Source organism: Callospermophilus lateralis, chromosome 1 (genome assembly GCF_048772815.1).
Source record: "Callospermophilus lateralis isolate mCalLat2 chromosome 1, mCalLat2.hap1, whole genome shotgun sequence".
NCBI lineage: Eukaryota > Metazoa > Chordata > Mammalia > Rodentia > Sciuridae > Callospermophilus > Callospermophilus lateralis.
The window spans coordinates 155,169,953-155,191,073 of record NC_135305.1 but is presented as its reverse complement, the minus strand read 5'-3'; the positions used below and the strand labels follow the sequence as shown (position 1 = coordinate 155,191,073).

At 54.7% G+C, this 21,121-nt stretch overlaps 1 protein-coding gene across 1 annotated transcript in view; it reads left to right on the top strand.

The window, feature by feature from the left end:
- The window catches only part of Ksr2 (kinase suppressor of ras 2), a 365,358-nt gene that overhangs the window by 326,904 nt on the left and 17,333 nt on the right, over positions 1-21,121 (top strand). Inside the window, exons 15-19 of the mRNA XM_077110178.1 lie at positions 7,922-8,018; positions 9,177-9,310; positions 13,795-13,926; positions 16,868-16,997; positions 18,644-18,777. Of these exons, the coding sequence (XP_076966293.1) occupies positions 7,922-8,018; positions 9,177-9,310; positions 13,795-13,926; positions 16,868-16,997; positions 18,644-18,777 (627 nt within the window). The remainder of the gene's footprint in view (positions 1-7,921; positions 8,019-9,176; positions 9,311-13,794; positions 13,927-16,867; positions 16,998-18,643; positions 18,778-21,121) is intronic.

The following is a 21,121-nucleotide window of genomic DNA, read 5'->3' as shown; positions in this document are numbered from 1 at the left end:
ACAAGTCTGTGTGTTCTCTTCACAGTACTGCACCTCTCTGAACTCTCTTTCCTTTGCTTGCTTATTGCTCTCCGTCTCCAGTAGGCAGTGAGCCCTGTGGGATTCAGGACAGGGTCTGTCTTGCACACGGTAGCTTCTGTACCTAGGCCACTGCCAGGCTGCATTGGTACTTGCAAAATGGATTTTGAACTTTCCTGATCATCTCTGAGTCTCAATAGAATGAGTCCCCATGACAGGTGGTTCCCAGAGTGCAGTCCCCAGAGTCCAGCATCAGAATTACCTGGAAACTTGGGCCCCAACCAGAAACCCCAGATCAGAAACTCTGGGGGCAGGGCCAGTCATGTTGGCTTAACCAGGGTCACAGGGGATCCTGGCGCCTGCTCTGTCTTCACCACTGGCCTCGTGCCTCAACGCCTCTGTGCTCCCAGCAGTGACGTAAAGGCAGAAAGCAGGCCAGCTGGGCCACATCAGAGTGGTAAGGGCTGTGACAGAGCAGACCAGGAGGCCCTGGGGGACACTTACAGCTCAGGCCAAGCGTGCCTGCGGACCCAGTACTTCCACCCAAATGGCCCATCAGTGACCCTTACCTAGGGGTCCCCAGAGCTCTGTCCCTGTCTCCACTGCTAATCCAATAACAAGGACACCGTTCTGAGAAAAGGGATGAAGAAGTTTTATTGTTTTGCTAGTAAAAGAGAAACGCAGGGGACTCTTGTCCCAGAGCTGATTCCACCCACGAGGAAGAACAGGGTTTTTATAAAGAGGTGATTCCAAGGGCTGCGTTCCCAGGGTTATCTGGTGGGAGCAGTAATGCACTTGTCAACTTAGGAGATCTGGCGACATCCCCAAGTCTGAGAAGTCTGAACTAGTGCATTCCTGTTTCCTGGGGTGGGTGGGTGTGCGCTTGAGGACAGATAATTCTGCCTAGGATGGGGAAGACAGTATCCTGTCCCTCCCCCACAAAACTAGGGAGGTGTGGGAGAAAGGAAGAAGAAGGACATACATGTCTGTTTTAAAAGTAAGTCTCCGTGGCAAAGCAGCAAGGGCTATATTCGAGACACAAAGTGGCCCACTGGTGCATAACCTCAAGCTCATGAGCGAGTGAGCCAAGAAAAGTGAAGGCACAGATCCCCAAGAAGTTCCCCAAGAAGGTGCCATGGTGGGGCTCTCACTTCCTGGAGTACTGGAAGAAAAGATATCCTTGTCTGTTTTCTGTTGCTATAACAAAAGACCCGAGACCAGGGAGTTTATTTTTAAAAAAATAGAAGTTTATTTGGCTCTTGGTTCTAGAAGCTGGGAAGTCCAAGAGCCATGGTGCAGGCCTCTGGTGAGGGCCTTCTGGCTGCACCATGACATGGAAGAGGCCATCACATGGGGAGACAGAGCAAGAATTGTTAGCTCAGGTCCCTTGCCCTCTTCTTATAAAGCCACTAATACCATGGTGGGGGCCCCACCCTCCTGGCCTCCTCCAAGCCTAATTACACCCCAAAGACCCACCCCACCTTTAAACACTGTTGACCTCTGAATTTGGGGAGTAGGTTTCCATGGACTATTTCAGGACAGACAGCCCACAGTAAGAGGTCTGGCTGGGTGAAGCAGCCAGCAGCCCTGGGTCCGTGCTTCCACTTCTTCAGTGCCTGTCATGTGTTCGGGGGTGTAGCAGCAACCAGAGGGGCCTACTCCTGCCCCCAGAGACTCACAGTCTGCAGGGGAGGCAGACGGTAACGGAAGGCTCTGGCCGACACGGTACAGTTACAACCACCACAGGTGTCACCAGGGCAGAGGCCCCAGGGCTTCAGGGATCTACAGGAAGCCACTAGTCGGGGAGGCCAGGGCAGGTTTCAGGCCAGTAGGGGAGCACCGTAGGCTGAGGAGATGGCAGCAGCCGTGGCTTTGGGGTGGGCTCATGTGGCAGGAGTTCTGTGGATGACGGAGAGCATCAACCAGGAAGAGAACAGGACCCTGCAGGGCCAGGTTACACAGGAGCTCTGGGGACACGGGGTCTCTGTGACAGCCCTGGGGAGCCACCAAGGCGGCAGAATGGCCTGGTCAGCTTTTGCAGCGAGCTCTCAGAGAGCTGGGTGGAGAGTGCATTGGGGAAGGCAGAGAGGCCGAGAAGAGGAGGTCGGAGGCTTCGGGGACAGAGCCCATGTTAGCAGTGACATTAGTGATGCGCTGGCAGACAGACCCCCTCTGGCCAGGAGCTGGGCCACACACCGCACTTGTGAGGTCCCCTTGCTGCGTCACACCCACCCCAACACAGTACTGACCGCTCACTGTATTCATGTCACAAGAGCCACACGCCTGTGAATGCAAACAGTAGCAATTCATCCTACAGTCCTAGAGGTCACATGTCCAAAGTGGGTCTCGCTGAGTTCAGGTCCAGGCGTGGTCAGGGCTGCGCCCTCTGGAGGCGGCGGGCTTCTCCGCAGCGCTGGGCTCGGCCTCCTCGGGCACCTCGGGAGGCGGGGCTGGGGGCGGAGTCTCAGCTCTGACTCCGCCCTCCTCTGCGCTCCCTCTGTCTTCCTGGGGTTGCGCCTGGGTATCAGCCTCGCTCAGAGTCTTGACCGGGTCACATCTGCCAAGTCCCTTCTGCCACGTAGGATAAGCATTCGCCAGTTGCAGGGACTGGGACGTACATCAGGGATGTCCCTGGAGGCCACCGGGCAGCCTCCCCAAGGCCACGGGGGCTCTGAGTGGCAGAGGGAGGCTGGGAGTCGTTGCGTCTGGCCCCAGAGGCAGCAGCCCCCAGCCAGCACCCTGTCCCCTTCCAGTGGGGAGGAGACTGGAGGGGAGATGGAGTGGCCTCCCAGGCTTCCAGACTGCTACCCTGGCCAGTTGTTTGGACAGAGATAATCCTCTGGATGATTTGGTCTCACTGTTTCTGATGAACCACTTTCAGGCTGGCTCATGAGGAACATCTTCCCCTCCAGGGCCATCTTGGCCAGAGGCAGCGGTGCCCCTTGGGGGGTGACCAGGCTGCAGCGGCCAGTTGGCCTGCAGCTAGGTCTGGAAATTCACAGTTCTTGGACCTCTTTTTGGAGAAACATGATTTTTGTTGCCTAGAGAGATACCCAGGCGTGTGTGTGAGTGTGTGTGTGAGTGTGTGCGTCTGTATTGGGTGTGCACTTGCCTTGAAGCTACAGAGGCACTAACCGTGTCCTTCTCCACTGGAACACCTTCCACTGACCTCCAGACTAACTCTGGCCTCAAGGACAGCAGGCCTCATTCATCTTCATCACTCGGGGTGAGGGTGGTAGTGGACATTAAAGCTGCCATTTACGGAAGGTCGTTATATGCCAAAGTCGCAGAGAAAGCTGTTAAGAAGCCAAGATGGGTCTCCAGAGCACCATCCAGAGCCAGGCTGCCCAGTTCAAGCCTCCTGCGTGCACAGCCGAAGGAAAAGAAATGGACGCATTGAAAGGCACTGTGTGCTCCATGCAGGGTCCTTCCTGACGGCCAAGATGTAAATCAGCCCCAGTGGCCATCAGTGGACAGATAGATAAAGAGAAGGTGATTTCGGGGCTCAGTGGAGGCTCATGACCTTAGAAACACGTGAATTCTGTTGTTTGCAATAACACGGATGAAACCAGGCCCAGAGAGACAGGATGCCACTGGATGTCACGTATATGTGGAATCTGGAAAAGTCAGACCCATAGAAATCGAGTAAAATGGGGGTTAAACAGAGACTGGGAGGTGGGAGGTGGGGGGACTGGGGAGGTGTTGGTCAAAGGACACAAAATTCTAATTAGACAAACACGTTCATGAGATCTATTTGTATGTGCTGGTGAATTTAATTACAAGGATACATTTGATACTTGAAAAAGAACAGATTTTAAGTGTTCTCCCCTCACACACATACACACAAATGATAAGTATTCAAGGTAATGCGGATGTTAAATCACTTAATTTAGCCATTCTGCAAAGTATACATATTTCAAAATGTTGTATGCAATAAATACATACAATTTTACCTGCCAATTAAAAAAAAAGGGGGGGGGGATTGTGGTTCAGCAGTAGAGAACTCTCCTAGCACGGCGGGACCCGGGTTCAGTCCTCAGCACCACATAAAAATAAAGGCATTGTGTTGTGTCCATCTACACCTAAAAAGTAAATATTAAAAAAAGAAAATCTCCAGCCTCAGTTAACCTCCCTGACCCTCAGTTTCTTCCTCTGTAGAGCTGGTACCACACTTCATTGAACCTGAGATGCCCTCCATTAGACTATGCGTCATTGGTTTTATGGACTACAAAGAAAGAAACAGTACCAAAGAAACTGTCCTGCGGGCGGTTGCAAAACGCACGCTGGTCTCTGAGACACTGAAATGGGAGGTGCGCGGAGCCTAGAAGGCTCTCGGTCTGCGTTAGCGTGGACCGCTGCTTCTGCTGTCCCATTTTACAGATGAGAAAACCAAGGCTGGAGCCACCGTTGTTCAACATGCGGTCAATGGCAGAGGGGATTCAGGCTCAGTCTGCTCACCTCTACAACCGCGGGCTGCTTCCCTAGCACCGGGAAAAGGTTTCGGATGATAGAGGACCTCACAGCAGGGGGAGGAGATGAGAGGAGGGTGGGGACAGCCGCGTGTGGCCATCGTGGCCATGTGTGGACAGTGGTCCTTGCTCCTGGTGGCCTCCAGGCCTCATGTAAAATAGGGTGGTAATGAAGACCTTGCAGGAGGGTCTGGAGGACTCTGGAGGTGAGCCTGGCTCCCGACAGGTGCTCGGTGAACCCCTCCACACCCTCTTCTCCCCACCCCCTGCTATCAGGGCACCATTGCCAACCATGAGAATTCCCTGCTCAGAGCAGTTTCCATGGACACCTGGGCTCTCTGGCCTCGGTCACTGTGGGCTGCGCTGCCTGCTCGGGAGCTCGGCCTTCCCCCTGCGCCTGTCCCTACCGGGTCTGCTAATAAAGACCTGCGTCGGTTGCCGCCGGGCCTGGAGCCCGGGGTTTATTTTTTCTATAGAAAAATGCTTATGAAGAATTGAGAAATGGATCCCTTAGGTGACTGTTGCTGGTCGCCGTGGACCAATTGTTCATCCCTTTCTTGCTGAAAATTTTAAAGGGACCCTCTCTAAAATCACACACCTGCACGAGTGGCCAGACCAGGGGAGCCCAGCCCACGGAGTTTCCCCTCAGTCCCTGCCTGTCCCAGACCCCAAAGGCTCCTTCCAGCCCCCCTCTGACACACACATGTGTACACACACGCGCACACACATGCAACACATGCTCAGTCCTATAATAGCTTTCAGCACCCAGATGAGTTTCCTGCGCTCGGCACTTGATAGTGTCACAATCTTCCCGAGGTCTCGTGTATCTGGCTTCAAGTGCTGCGTTTGTGGGCTCGTCCTGCTGTTGGCTGTGTGGTGTGGACGGACTCCCTTGGGTGGCCAGAGGGCAGTCTGTCCATTGTTCCGCTGGTGAACACTGGGCTGGGTCTGAGTTTGGCTGCCGTAACCGAGCACGCGCCCCGGGCGGCTTGCGGACAGCAGAACTTTCCTCTCGGGGTTTGGAGGCTGGAGTGTGAGATTGGGGAACGGCGCCGTCCAGCTCCAACGAGGACTCTCCTTGGGTCCCAAGGGCCGCCTCATCATTGTGCCCACTCTCTGGAGGCCCTTTATTAGAGCCCTGATCCCATCCCAGGGGCTCTGCAGCCTGGTCACCTCCAAGGCCCTCCCGACCCCTAACACTCCTGAGGACCAGGTGAGAGTTTCAACCTGGGAATCTCAGGGGAACACAGTCTGGCTGTTGCCACCGGGAATGGGTGGCTAGTGACATGGCGTACTGGGGCAAACAGGCTGAGCGCTCTCGGCGGAGTCGCTGACCCTGGGCTCCTTGTGGGTTTCACTGGGTGGGTGTGGCCAAGGGGGGGCTGCCCCATTCCTACCCCCCCCTCTGTGCAGGCTTGTGGGGCTGAAGACGAACTGGCTGTGCTTGTGACTTTCACACGGGGACGCTGGAGAGACTCTGGGAGTCTTGGAGCCTGTTGCTGTTGTTTGCTCTGCGGCAGCAGCGGGGAGGGCCCTGGCCTGTAAAGAGTGTAGGTGGCTCTTCAGAACAAAGTGCCCAGGGGAGGGAATCCACCCACGCCTCCGCCACCGCCAGTATTTAAATGTCAATATGTCTTAATTGGCTGTTGGGCCCACCCCACCCCCGCCCCCAGCAGCTCAGCAAACACCCCAGCAGGGACAGCAGAGGGGGGGACAGCCTTGAGTCATCTGGGCAGCCTCCTGAGGAGTCCGGGTGAGCCTGGACAGGTGAGTCACATTCCCTGTCTGGACAGATGCAGCTGCCCTGGGAATCTCACCTTAGGCAGGTGAAGAAGCCCGCCTCAGTCAAGCTGCGGCTACTGCCCGGTGCAGGGGTGCACACTTGTCATCCCAGCGGATTGGGAGGCTGAGGCAGGAGGATCGAGGGTTCAAAGCCAGCCTCAGCAACTTAGTGAGGCCCTGAGCAACTTAACAAGACCCTGCCTCAAAGTAAAATATTCAAAGGGCTGGGGGTGAGGCTCAGTGGTTAAGGGCCCCTGGGATCAATCCCCTACCCCCCCAAAAAAAATATATATGATCATGGCTGCTATAGGGAACATTGGGGATGGGCATGTTTATGGGGGGTAGATTGGGGATACAGGGTAGGGGTAGTGTGAAATGTGTAGAAATATATCATTTATATGTCTGCACAAGCATGTGTGCATGAGGAAGTGCCTACCCGCTGACCCATCTGAGTTCAGGTGGTTCTCAATAATCCTAAGAGACAGGAACCTTTGGCCCCATTTTACAAATAATGACACTGAGGCAAAGAGAGGGAAACTGAACTTCCCAGGGTTACACAGCCGGCATCTGACAGATGAGGACCCTAACCCAGTAGTGTCTGACTCTAGACCCCTGTGTGCCTAACTGGTGTGATATGTGCTTCCCACCAAGAGCTAAGCATTGTTCTCAACTCTTTTTATCTCATTCAATCCTCAAATCCAACTACAAGGTGTGTATCACTAAGAGGAAACTAAGGCCCAGAGAGGTTCAGTAACCCACTTTACGATACCCAGTAAGTGAAGAGCAGGGCTGGGATTCTGAGATGCTTCCACAGTTCTGGCTCAACTGCAGGAAATGCGATTTCAGCAAAATCGAACACACAACCAGGGCTTTTGATGATGACATTCTTCATTCAGCCAGTCCCAGTGCGGGGGGCCAGGGACACCGTGGTGAATCTAGAATTCATTCATTCATCCACTCGTCATCCTCTGCCCGTGTGTGTGTGTGCCCAGACGGGGGCTCACTGTGAAGGAACAGGATGGAGGGGGCGAGAGGCTAAATGAGAGGTGTAATGTCCCTTTTCCCATCCCGTCATTCATCTTGAGCCACTGGTCCTCGAAATGAACTCAATGAGGCTGAAAATAGTGTGAAAACCCTCCATCTCTTCAGGCGTCTGGTTTGGGGGTGTAACTGGGGTCTACATGCCCCCGCCTCGGGGACCAAGGCACATTTGCTGATGGTCCTTAGCACACATCAGCTGCCACACTATTAGTCTCCCGTCACTGTCCCCACACACGGGCAGGCAGAGAGCTGTCTGAGTGACAGCTGAAGACCCACCGTCTGCTGGGTGGTTTCTGCATGGCTTTCCATTGGTGGGACCCTGGGATAGACAGCCGGTGGCCACCCCCTTCTCTGGACGGGGCTAGATTCTGCAGGGGTCTTTGCATCCCGGGAAGTTGTTGGGAATTCTTAAAGAATCTATGAGAACTTCTGCCCCAGGTCTTCATCCCAGAACCAGATCTGAGGTTTGGTCCCAGGTCGTCGGTCGTTAACCCATAGGTACCAGAGCAGCCCTTCCACCCAATTATCTGTGACTTCTCGTCACTGCAGTGGGCCACTTCTTAACAATTGCCAGTCATTTCAGTAAACCATCTTGTCCTTTTGCTCTGCAGCCTCTGTAAGGGACGGACACTCTATTCGGTGGTGAGGGATGCCAAGATCGTCCTGGATGTCAACAAAACCAGACAGATCGCTCAGGAAATTGTGAAGGTACAGTAGGCACTGCACCCCTCCCCCGCCGGACCCTCAGAAAGACCCAGCCCCTCCTGGGAAACCCACGGGGATCCTGACACTCAGGGTCTGGGTTTGGCTCACCAGGACTTCAAAGAGATCAGACTTGACCTGAAAAATACCAGATTGTGCCAGAAGCAGTGGCGCACGCCTGTCATCCCAGCAGCTCGGGAGGCTGAGGCAGAAGGATCATGAATTCAAAGCCAGCCTCAGCCACAGCAAGGCGCTAAGCAACTCAGGGAGACTCTATCTCACAGTAAAATCCAAAATAGGGCTGGGGATGTGGCTCAGGGGTCGAGTGCCCCAGAGTCCAATTCCGGTATCTGTCAATATATATATATATATATATATATATATATATATATATATATATATATATATACCAGATTGTGCAAAAAGTCAGGATTTGTTGATAGGACCATTGGGAGTGGCCTCTGGTCCATCTGGCATCTCATCGTCAGGGTGCTCTGACCTCTGTGAGGGCCAGTGGGCACACAGGTTGCTCAGTTCTTGGGTTGGGACCCGTTTTCTTGGAGTCCTTGAATTCCCACCAGCACCATCTCCAGGCACAGCTGCTGGGGAATCGTGGGTCCTTGGGTGTCCCTTTGGGATTAAAACAAGCAGGAAGACCCTGGGTTTCCTGCAGGAACCTTGTTAGTCAGTTGGTCTTGCACTTCTAGTGCCCGTTGGAAGAGTTAGGAGCCCCGAGAAGACGCGGAGGATGAGCTTGTTCACAAAGACAAACAAAATCTCTGTGCTTGCCCTTGAGCCAGACCCCCAGGAGTAGACCCTGCCCCTCGTCTCCCTGGGAACTGGGGACGTCCTGCAGGGCCATGGGTGACTGCAGTCAGAGAGCAGGAACCTGCAGAGGAGTTAGTTTTTAAAGGGGAAGTGGGAGAAGGTAGCTGATGGCATTTCTTCCTCTGGGGACCTTGCCCCCTCTCAAGCAGACCAGCTAAATGGAGATGGCTTTGAAGTGGTCTGAGGGGGGTGGCAGGTTGGTGACGGGGGGGGGTGATCTGTTCCCCCAGTCGTGCCTGCCCCCACCCCACTTCCAGGCTCCAAGGGTGGCGGGACAGGAGTGCACCCCCCACGAGGGTGACTGACAGGGGGGCCCCGTGTGTTTACGTTTTGCAGGGCATGGGTTACCTCCACGCCAAGGGGATCCTTCACAAGGACCTCAAATCCAAGAACGTCTTCTACGACAACGGCAAAGTGGTCATCACGGACTTTGGGCTCTTCAGCATTTCCGGGGTGCTGCAGGCTGGCAGGTGAGAGGTGGCCGAAGGGCCCAGAGGGGTTCTGGATGGCTGAACTCACCCCAGATATCTCGGGTGACCTGGATTTGGTGTTGGGCCCGGGGGTCACAGACCTGAGTGGCTGGGCAGCAGCACCTTGCTCACTTGTCCTGCACATGGCACTTGGGAGTGCATGTCACTGAGCTCAGAGCATCCCTAAGTCCTGCCAGGCCCGGGCCCTTGCATCTAGCTCACCCTAAATGACAGGAAGCTGGAATTGCCCGAGAGCCCTTGTTCAACGCTGCCTGAGGAACTCATTAATTTTAGTCCAGCCAGAGCACAGTTAAGAACAAGGATTTAAAGTCAGACCACGTGGGGCCTAATGTGGCTCTGCCACTTATTAACTGTGACTTAAGTCAAGGTGCCCAATGTCCCTGAACTTGGGTTTCCTTGCCGACAAGAAAATGATGCTACCTAGAAGGTTCTTCAGTGACAAGAGAGCGTGACGCAGGACAAGCAGCCAGCAAGTCCGGTGAGGATTAATTTGCATAGACCTCCCCAGTGGTACCCGGGGAATGATTAACCACGGCTGAGCAATTAACCCCACTGCCCTTTGCCCTAGAGCAGGCCACACGGAGTTGACCACGGAGAACCAGCGAGATCCCCAATAAGCAACCCATGATTCAGGTCTAAGCTTGCGACGATTAATTTGGAGTGTATGTTTTTGCGCGTGCGTGCGCGCACACACACACACACACACACACACACACTGACACACTTTAAACCCCTGTGTGTTTCTCTCGTCATGCATCTTAGAAGGAGCGGCCTGTCTCTCCTGGAGGATGTCCCCAGACTTCTGTCCCTTCTCTTTCCTTTCAGCCGCTTTGGGCCACCATTGATTTCCTAGAGGTGCACCCCAGCACCCCTCGGGGGATTGTGCGCCTGCTCTCTGTTGCCTTGACTCTAAGCCAGCTCCCCCAAAATCTGCCCAAACTTGGCCATTTCTGTGGGGTGCACAACCTGCCTGGGCTGGGGAAGTGGGTGGTGGACCCCAGTGTCGGCAGAGGAGGACATGGGGTGACGGGCAACCTGAGTGCTCCTTCCTTCATCTCCCACGGACACCCAGTGTCCACCCGAAAGGAAGATCAGCCAAGTCACCCCGTCCCCAGCCCCAGCCCAGCCTCTTGTCACTGCAGACCAGCCAGAGGCCAGGGAGCCCTCCGCCACAACTCCCAGCGAGGAGACCGGGCTTCCCAGCTGTCCCCACAGAGCTGTGGGTGGCTTCCTGGGTTTTACCCCTGGCCCAGTTCTGTATTATCAGGTCAAAGGCCATCCGAGCCTGGTGGCTTAAAGCTAGCTGCTGTCACTCCTGTGGCTCTGTGGATCGACGGCTCCGTTGAGCCTCGGTGGCCGGAGCCGTGTAGGTGCAGCCTGGTGGGTTGAACTTGGAGTTGACTGCAAGCCTTCTGCCCATGTCTGGGCCTCTGGGCGGGGGTGGCTGGGGCAGCAGGGGCCTGGGGGAGGCCTCCCGCCATTCTCTCCCCCTCCTCTTACTCTCTCGCTCACGTCCCCTCCTCTCCCCTGTCTCTGGGACTGCACTGGGCTCCCCCTCTGAACTGGTCTCTGGCGGCCAGAGTCTCTGGCAGCAGCTGGAGCATTGGAGGTGCCCAGGGGGAGGCTGCAAACCTGCAAGAGACCTCACCTCTGAGGTCCCCAAACACCCCTCCCACGACAGTCAGGTCACCCAAGGCCAGCGCAGATTCAAGGGGAGCAGAGGGAGAGGTCACAGTGACTATGGTGGCTTCTTTCATCTTCCACAGTCTCCTAGGCAGGCGGGGACCATGACAGGCAGGATGGTGTCCCATGAGCCCCAGAACCTCTACCTCCACGGTAGCTCTGGGGCTCTGCAAGTCCCCTGCTGGCCATCGGGTCACAGTCCCTGCCTCCTGTGTGTGAAGAGGAGGCCCCTCCAGGCAGGGAGTGCCCCAAGCTGGAGCCTCCAGGGCAGTAGCTGGAGTCTAGGAGTCACCCCTTGAACAGGGGTCCTCGGGCCCTGATTGGCAGCCTGGGGACCACGGGATGATAGAAGCGGAAGGAGGAGCGCTGGCCGGGCTGCGGGCGTTGCAGGGAGCCGTGTGGATGAGCCCTCACGAGATGGGCCTGGGTGATATGAGGTATTAGTGCGCCCAGGCTGCTATAACAAAACGCCACAGGCTGCTCGGCTTAAACAACCATCTTTATTTTCTCACGGCTCTGGGACTAGAAAGTTCAAGATCGAGGTGTGACATCTCAGTTTCTGACGAGGGCTCTCTTCCTTCTCACAGTGACCTCACAGGGCCTCTCTGTGACTCAGGAGAAGAGAGATCTATGAGGGCTCCTCCTCTTCTTATAAGGACCCAAGTCCTATTAGAGGAGGGCCCCAGACTTAATTCCTTTCCTATAAAAGCCCTATCTTCAGATCCAGTCACGTCAGGGGTCAGGGCTTGAGCAAATGAACTTCAAGAGGGACCTATGCCGTCCATAAACACCACGGGAACAGATGACCCCGCCAGCCTCGGTTTCCTCCTCTGTGAAATGGGGTGGGAGGCAGGCATGGACAGTGCCTACCTCACATGGCGATTTCAAAGATGAAATGTGACCCATTACGAGGGCTTGAGATTTGCTTCCCAGGGGTGCTGTCCCCAGAGCTCAGGTGGCATTTTCGGGGTGTCTGTTCAGGGTCGTGGGGGAATGGAGACACAGTCACACTGGCCCTGGCTGTTTTAATAACTTATTACCTCGTGACCCTGGGCAGGTCACTTAGAGGACTGAGCCTGTCTCCTCACCTGTGGAATAGAGATGGCGCCCTTCCAGGGTGGGTTTACGGGGAATGGGAAACCTGGTATACAGCCGGTGCTCAGCAGACGACATGCCTGGCCTGGGGCGTGCTCATTTTATTGGGTCACTTTAAAGTGAGCATGCTCTGCACATCCAGAGAGACCCCAGCACACAGCTGTTCTGCTGCCACCAAGAAAAGGTGGCATTGACGGGGCCAGCCCCTTGCCCCAGCCGCCCAAGAGGTGACATTGACGGGGCCAGCCCCCTCGCGCCAGCTGCCCGCAGCCTGTGATTAATAATAATCATCATCATAGTGAAGATGACTCGGGCTTGCCCTTGGAAGACTGTCACCATGGGAACGTGGCACCCCAGGGAGACTGTGCCAGGCCTGGCACCTGGTCCCTCCGAGGCATGGGCCCATGCCTGCCCCGGCTGATGGTGCTTATGTGGCAGTGCCGGTCCTTGGCTGACCCAGCGAGGCAGGAAGAGCAGGACAGGCATTTGGGGTGACACGGGAACAGGCAAGCTCGCCCTTGTGGCCACTGCAGGCCACCCGACCCTGATGGCCCCCGTCGTGTGAGGAGAATGGCTGGTCCACTCCAAGGATACACACACAACACCTGCGACCTGGTGCGTCACGTGCACACTGACTGCACACATTACCCCGCGTTCTCCAAGTCACATACACTGTGTACAGGGAAGCGGGGCAGCCCAGGTCATGAGCGTGTCCACCTCACCTGACCCTGGTGGCCGCCCTGCACCAGCCGTGGGACTGCAGATTGCTGTGCCCCATTTGCAGATGGGCAGCGAGGGCCCAGGGCTGCTCAGCGTCCCTCACACGGCCAGCAACATGTGATCCTTGGGCCTCGCAGGTGCCCCTGATTCTGGACGTGAGAACCCCCTCCACTCTGCAGCTCCAGGGTTCACCCGTGGGTCCTTCTAGCCGAGGACGTGTCCCGGCCTGGCCGTGGTGCATGACCCAGGGCCAGCCTTGGGTTTTTAATGAGGAAACACTGGATTTTAGACCATTGTTCATTCCGTTGTTTTAGATAAGAACAGTGACTCTCACCAGGGCCGACATGCCCCATACCCAGGGTCCCTTTGGCAATATCTGGAGACGTTTTTAGTTGTCTCAACAGGGGGCGTGGGGGACAGCCGTGCTGCCACACTGCAGAGGACAGCCCATGACAAAGAGCTCTCCAGACCTAAGTGCCAATCACGCCAAGGTGGAGAACCCCTAAATGAGAACAGAGGTGTTGGTATCACCTGGCCACATAAGCAGCCTGTCACTTACAGGCCAGTCTCCTCCTAGCACGGGGCTACAGGCGGGGACAGTGGCCGGGGTCCTGTTGTGGCACACCTGTGCTAAGCCACTGACCAAATGCCCCAGTAGGCTGAGGCCCAGCGAACCCTCAGCTTGGCTGGGTTCCCACAGCTGCAGCTTGGGATCCAGCCAAGCCCGGGTCCCTCCGAGGAGACCCAGTGGTGGTCTGGAGGCTGAGTTCTCTCTCGGTCACGCTCCCTTTACCTCTCTTCCTGCACCTCCCCCTGGGTCTCAGCCTCCCGTGGAGGATCAGGCGGTGTCCACAGGAGAGAAGCAAGAAAACCAGAAAAGCTGGCTCTGGGGACTCGGGTCAGTGGTGGGGGAGCTCGTCCTCTGGGCTGTAAAACTGAGCTCACTCTGTGCTTCGCTTCTCCAGGCGAGAAGACAAACTGCGCATCCAGAACGGCTGGCTGTGCCACCTGGCACCAGAGATCATCCGCCAGCTGTCCCCCGACACAGAGGAGGACAAGCTCCCCTTCTCCAAGCACTCGGACGTCTTTGCACTTGGGTAGGTGGCCCCTGGGGCCGTCAGGAGCCACCGCCTAGGTAGAGGTCACTAGACTTCCTTTGAGGCATTTGCAAGGGGCAAGGGCACCTGTGTGGGAGGGCCACGGTGGTGGATCTGAGTGCCCCTGGGGGGATCTGAGTGGGGTGTTATGTGGTTATGTGGCCATAACTAGTTACCCAACCCATTCACTCATTCAATAACTATGTACCAAATACCGACAGTGTGCTAGGACAGCATCAGATGCTGCTAATGTAAGATTCAGGGTTGTATCTGTTACGGATTGCTGCGTAACAAATTTCCCCCAAACTGAGCAACACAGGACAAATCTCTCATCTCCGGTTTCTTAGGTCAGAGATTTGAGGGAGGTTTCCTGAGTGACTCTCGAGTTGTCCTTGGTTTGTCACGAGGTGGCAGTGCCAGGGCTCGGTCTCCTCGGAAGGCTGGGTGGACTCAGGAGCTATTTCCCAGGTGGCCACCCACATGGCTGTCAGGGGGAGGTCTCAGCTCCTCCCTCACCGCACGTGCCTGAGTGAGCTAATAGCATGGCGCTAGGAACCTGGGTGACCCCTGGACCTAGTCTCAGAGGTTACATAGTAGCACCTCCTCCGCATTCTATTTTAAAAGTTTTATTTTAGGTACAATTGGTGCAGAATCATTGCATGTATTTATGGGGTACAATGTAGCATTTCAGTACCTGGATACTTGTGTCATGATCAAATCAGGATAATTAGCATATCCTTCGCCTTGAACAGTTATCACTTGTCATTCTTTAATTGCTTTGTGATAGAAACATTCAAGACCCTCTCTTGGGGTTGGGGTGTGGCTCATCTTTGCTTGGCCTTGTCCATGGCCTGGACCCAAGGGCTGGGGGCCACGCTGGGGAAGGGTCTGGGCACATCGCAGGCCTGTAGATGTTCTGGTTTTGCTGAGACTTGACAGAGAGACAGTCTCCCTTGGCAAAGCACCCTCACCACCCCCTCCTCATCCACCCCCAATGCGCGGTTTTTGAGGAGACCAGGATTCTCAACATCTGTCACTTGGGCCCCATTAAAGGCTGTCACTCGCCTTGATTAGTTAATGCCCAAATCTTTATCTAGTTAGATATTGTTATCTGAAACCAAATTGCAGTAATTAAGTTGGTATATTTTAGTGTACATTTAGCACTCGGGGAAAAAAAAAAAGCAATTAACAAAATGTACCCGAGTAAGTAATTGGTTTTCCACTGGAATTTTCATCTTGAGCAATTCTTTTTTTCTGCAAGTGAATTTCTCTTAAAGTTAGGTTTGAAAGGAAGTTTTAATGAGGGTTTTATTTCTGACACTGCTGAATTGCGAAGGACCTGGCGCTCTTGGGTTCCTGCCAATTAGGAGCATCCTGTTGCTCGGGAGCCTCGTGCTCAGGGAAGACTGAGAGCAACACTGAACTTTTAAAAGTGGGTTGAGCGCTGCGTTCAGCTTTTCTGTGTGCGCCCCGTCTCCTGCCATTGGGGTTTATATCCTGGGGAGCACATTCTTCCCCATTGGCAGGTGAGAAAACTGAGGCCCTCGGATGGCTCGGTGCTTGGCCTTCTGTCAGTCATTGCAGGAGCTGGGATGCACACCTGTGGCCACGGCTGGAGCTTTAGCCCTGCAGCCCCAGTGGGCTTGGGAGTGATGTCGCCAGCCAAAGCCCGGCTTCCCTCCCCTGTCAATCAAGGATAACAAAATCCACTGCGGAGTTCTAAGGACTGAATGAGAAAACGTCTAGAAGGCACCCAGGACAGGGAAGAGCCCCAGAAGGGAACCCTCCCCTCTCCCACAATCCATTTGTACCTCCTTCCCCAAGCTCCGACTATCAGCTACAAGGTTGTACCCCCAAATCCTCACTTCCCTGATGACAAAGTGCTTTCGAGTGGGATGGAGTGCCTGCTTCCCAGTACAGCATGCTAGCCAGTCTCCAGTTCTGAGTCCCCCGGACGGGGTTCAACATCTAGCTGCCCCTCTGATGGGCTGTGTGTCCTGGATAAGGCCTCTCTGAACCTTAAGCAAGTTTTTCTCTGCTCGTTACAACGTCACGATTTATAAAGCAGATGATGACACAGTAAGCCTCCCCAGATAACTGTAGCATCAAACTCCTCCACTGCTCAGCATCCCAGATAACAATTCTCCCACTTTCATCACCAATCTCTTTTGGCACCTAAGAACACCTGTGCTGGGGCTGAAGTCACCTCCCCGTATCATTTCGCTAGAAGAATCCGATCAGTCGGATTTGCAAACCTGTTTTCCTCCTCTTAGTCTTTCCATCGTTGTAAAGAATGGTTCATACTTAGAAAACTCAGATATAAAAGAAGAAAACTCTGATGGTCTAGAGTTAGCCCTTGTTCACATTTCACTGTCATATCTTAGTCTTTTGTGCATATAATGATTTTTTTTAAAAAGTCACCTCAGACCCTATCTACAGTCTTGTGTCCTGCTTTTTAAACTTAAAAAAGATCTGTGGAGCATTTTTTTTAATGTCAGCAAAATTTCTTTGAAATGTTCTCATCACAACATAATCTTCCATTTCACTGTGTGGATTTACCATGGCATAGACAACCAAATTCTCTTACTGGGAATTGTGTTCTCATCTTTTTGGTATCATCTACAATGTCATGGAGAACATCCTGGTTGGGGAATGGATGTCCCCGATCATTCACCTGCAGTGGCTTCCTAGACTACAGATGCAGGGTCAGAGATCCGCACCATATCTAGGAAATATTCAGGTTCTTCGCTTTGGTTCATTTTAACTCAAGCCTCACAGAGAGTATCCCTAAATAAGTGTGATGCCTAAGAGGTGGAGAGAGCTTGACGTGTGGAGAAAGGAGTGGTCAGCCAGGAGGACGGGGTGGGTGGGCGTTGGTGAGGAGGGTGCAGGGTCAGCGTGCCGAACCACATCGACACCCCTCTAACCTGTCTGCCAACAGCACGATCTGGTACGAACTCCATGCCAGGGAGTGGCCTTTCAAGACCCAACCAGCCGAGGCCATAATATGGCAGATGGGCACAGGCATGAAGCCCAGCCTCAGCCAGATTGGCATGGGAAAAGAAATCTCGGTGAGTCGGTCCCGCAGTAGTTCCAGGTCTGGGGCCCAAGGGAGATGCAGACACAATCCTGGTTTTCTTCTTCCTGCATGTTAAGGCTACAAATGCTTTCCTTGGGGTGACCAAAAAAACAAAACAAAACAAAACAAAAACAAGCAAACAAAAAACCCTGCAACCTTCTTAAGTTTGGTTTGGAGTTCAGCAGGCAATGCTGTAAGCACTATGCCTGCAATTTCAGGTGCCTGCCACCAGGGGCGTAGTAACACCTGCTTAGGTTCTTCCTAGTAATGGATTGTGGAGTCAGAGAGCCCCAACGAATCCTCTCATTCTGTTATTTTCAAAACATCTTCATTAAAATATCATAAATATTATTGGTGTTGCTTTTATGTGCATCTGCCTCATAATTTTAAGGCATTATCCAACTCAGAACAAGATATAGAGGAACAGAGAGACCTGGTTATAAATGAATAATCTTCCTCTTAAACACAGCAGGAAGACTCCTCTCTTTTGATCAGAAGGCAGATGATTCAGGGGAGCAGTAATTACCTGGTATGTCGTGTCAGGATTACCTGCCTCCAGGTTTCCTTCCTTTCTTGGATAAGGAGACCATAAATAGTCATGTTTCTCCTCTGTGGCTTTGAAGGGTTCTTATATTATTGGGACGGGGCTGGAGACTTTAGGGTTCCCTTCTGTCCCTCAGTTTTGAGGAAAATGCCAAGAAATTCCTCGGGGAGTATTGTTGATGCTGATGTATCCCAAACCTTCTAGCATAGAGCCTACCTAGTGTGTTATATGGCCTCAGAGCAGGTGGGATGGAGAATGGATGGGTGGTAGATAAAGAAGGAGGGAAGGGAACTGACGTGGATGGGTGGCTAATAGATACATGGGTGGATGGGTGATGGATGGATACAGGGATGGGTGATGGATGGATGGATGGATGGATGGATGAGTACATGGATGGGTACAGGGATGGTTGGATGAACATGAATTGATGTGTGGATGGATGGATGGATGGATGGTGGATAGTGGGTAGATGGATGGATATACACATGGATGGGTGGATGGATAGATAGATGGGTACATGGATGGATTGATGGGTTCATGGATGGTGGATGGATGGTGGATGGACGGATGGTGGATGGATGGACGGTGGATGGACGGATGGTGGATGGACGGATGATGGATGGATGGATGATGGATGGATGGTGGATGGATGGATGGATGGTGGATGGATGGATGGTGGATGGATGCATGATGGATGGATGGTGGATGGATGGTGGATGGATGGATGGTGGATGGATGGATGGTAGATGGATGGATGATGGATGGATGGATGGTGGATGGACGGATGGTGGATGGATGGATGGTGGATGGATGCATGGTGGATGGATGGATGATGGATGGATGGATGGTGGATGGTGGGTAGATGGATGGTAGATGGATGGATGATGGATGGATGGATGGATGGTGGATGGATGGATGGATGGTAGGTTGATGGTTGGTGGATAGTGGATGGATGGATGGTAGGGGTGGCTGGAGGGAGGGATGGCTGTAGGGATATGGAGGTGGGTAGACAAAGGGAGAGAGTCACTGAGGGCTCAAGGACAAATAAAGAAGTCACAACTTGTGATCGATGACCACTCACTGGTTTCTTTTAGGACATTCTTCTTTTCTGCTGGGCCTTCGAGCAGGAGGAGAGGCCCACCTTCACCAAGCTCATGGACATGCTGGAGAAGCTGCCAAAGCGCAATCGCCGCCTGTCTCATCCCGGACATTTCTGGAAGTCTGCAGAGTGGGTTTCTCTTTCAGCCTCTCTCCACTGCCCTGCCTTCTGGCCCCTGTCACCCTTCTCCCCCTCCCCAACTCCACCCCCAGCACACACAGCCGCCCTGCCCACAGGTTCTGGGGTCCCCTGGGGTCCAGGTCAGAGTCTGCCTGCGGCACACAACTCGCTGCTTTTTGATCCCCAGTGAAGGCCGATGCCCTTTGAGTGGAGCCCCCTGTGGCGAGGTGGCGCCCCAGGTCCACCAAGCCCCCCGTTATGTGCTCGGGGACCTGCCACCAGGACTGACTTGATGGACATCCTCCTGGCCCATCACGGTGGCCCCGGGCCCCATGGTCTCCATGACATAAGAAAAGACAGGGAGTCTCTCAGCTTCTCCCTTTCCTCACGCCCTGCTTCCTCCTGGGACACGCCAGGCCACGTCCCTCCGTCCCTCCCTTGTTCCTGGCTGCAGGCCCGTGGCCCTAGCTGAGATCAGGAGCCTGGCCTCTCTCCAGGGCCTCCTCTCCAGCCTCCATGACTGAGCCCTCCAGGTGACAGGCAGACAGGCCCCACTGCTGCTGCTCTGCCAGGTGCTCCCAGTCCCCAGACCTGGGGACACTACTTTACATGCCTCTGCACACTCGCACATGCACTCAGATGGAGACACACGGACATCCGCACACACAGGCACACTCAGACACACACGTGTGGTAGTCACATCCCTGACACTTGAGGACACGTGGGTGAGTATACGCAGGCGCACTTCACAAATCCCCACCTGCGCCCACAGGTGTGGCAGGGCAGCTGCCCAAGCCCCCATGAAGATCCTCAGACCCTCCTCCAGTCATCCTGACCCCTGGGCTTGCTGAGCCTAGTGGGCTCAGCCTTCCTCCCTGGCAGTTAGAAGTTCCTCCCTCCACACTAAGGAGGGCTTAGATTAGAATGCTCACTCCTCTGCCTGATTGCTGTGTGTCCCTGAGCAGGTCACTGGGTCTCTCTGAGCTCATTTCAATTCTGAAAAATGAGGGCCGTGCAACCCTTTGGCAGGAATGCCTTGGGGTACAATGAGGTCCTGCGCTAAGGCACGTGAGTCCCAGGGAGCAGGTGTTCCCAATTTGGTGACAGTCCTTGTCTGCTAGGAGGGACTGTGAGCCTACTTTGGTGGCCTGACAGGATTCAGCACCAACTGGATCTGAGGGGGAAGGCAGGAGGAGGCAGCCTCCAGCCAAACTCCTCCCCATCTCAGGCCACTTAGGCTCTGGGGTCGCAGCCCCGGGATGGACCCAGGAGAAGTGGTGCTACAAACTCTGGGGTCATCGCTCAGTGACGCTGTTCTCCTAGAGGTCAGGAAGGAGAGGGCAGGAGCTCAACTGGACAGCGGGACATAAACTCTGTTAGAAGAGGAGGCAGGGGACCTTCAGTGTCCATCAGGGCCAGCGCCAGTCCATGAGTGGAGAGGCAGGTGCTGGACAGCGCAACTGAAGTGCTTTGGCTGCTGTGGGTGGTACAGTCTCTGCGTATCACTGGCGTCCATAGGGTGGGTACTGGACTCACACCCTTGCCTGAGTCTTCAGCCCTAGGGGACCCTCCCCTCAGCCAGTGACAATCATCCCTAGTCCAGAGGCTGCAGGCTCCAGCGGGAGCATTCGGAGTTCATATCCTGTCCCTCTCCTTCCTGGCTGTGCATCCTTGAACAAAACACATAACCTCTCTGGGCCTCAGTTTTCACCCGTGAAAGGGCTAGGCTGTGCCTACACTGCAGGCTGCTCTCAGGTTTCAATGAGGTCAGATATGTGTGGCACTTGGCACGGAGCCCAGCGCACAGTAGGGCCCCCGTTGGTAAGAGTGCCTTTCACTTTTCTCAGAGGGGACAGGGGCACCTCACGTCAACACCCCTGTCACCGTTCACTGGGCTTCTCTCCCCACTCCAGGCTGTGACCCTGGGACAACAGGACCACGCTGGGCTGCCTCAGCTCCTGAGCCACCTCTCCCTCCCTGCTCCGCCCCCTGCCAGCTCGGGAGGCCAGAAGCTCACCACCAGAGGGTCCCGAGGGCCGGCTTCGGAGCGCCGCACGACCGCACCGTGGGCCACCCTGCACCCAGACGTGCGCCCCTCTGCTCGGGCAGGGGCAGGGACCCCCGAGGCAGGACCCACCTGATCAGCCAGGGTGACGGGATTGATGAGTGGGGCCCAGGGGACGGTGTGGCGAGGACGACTCCAGGCTGAAGGTGGAGACCCTGGGCAGCGGGGGGCCGGCAGGAGACCCCACCCACCAGGCAGGACGTTGACTGGTCAGTGCCCGCGCGTGCGCACACGAGGCCCACTCTGCTCGCCCCCTCGAGAGCAGCCCCGCCTGGAGCCCCCGCTGCT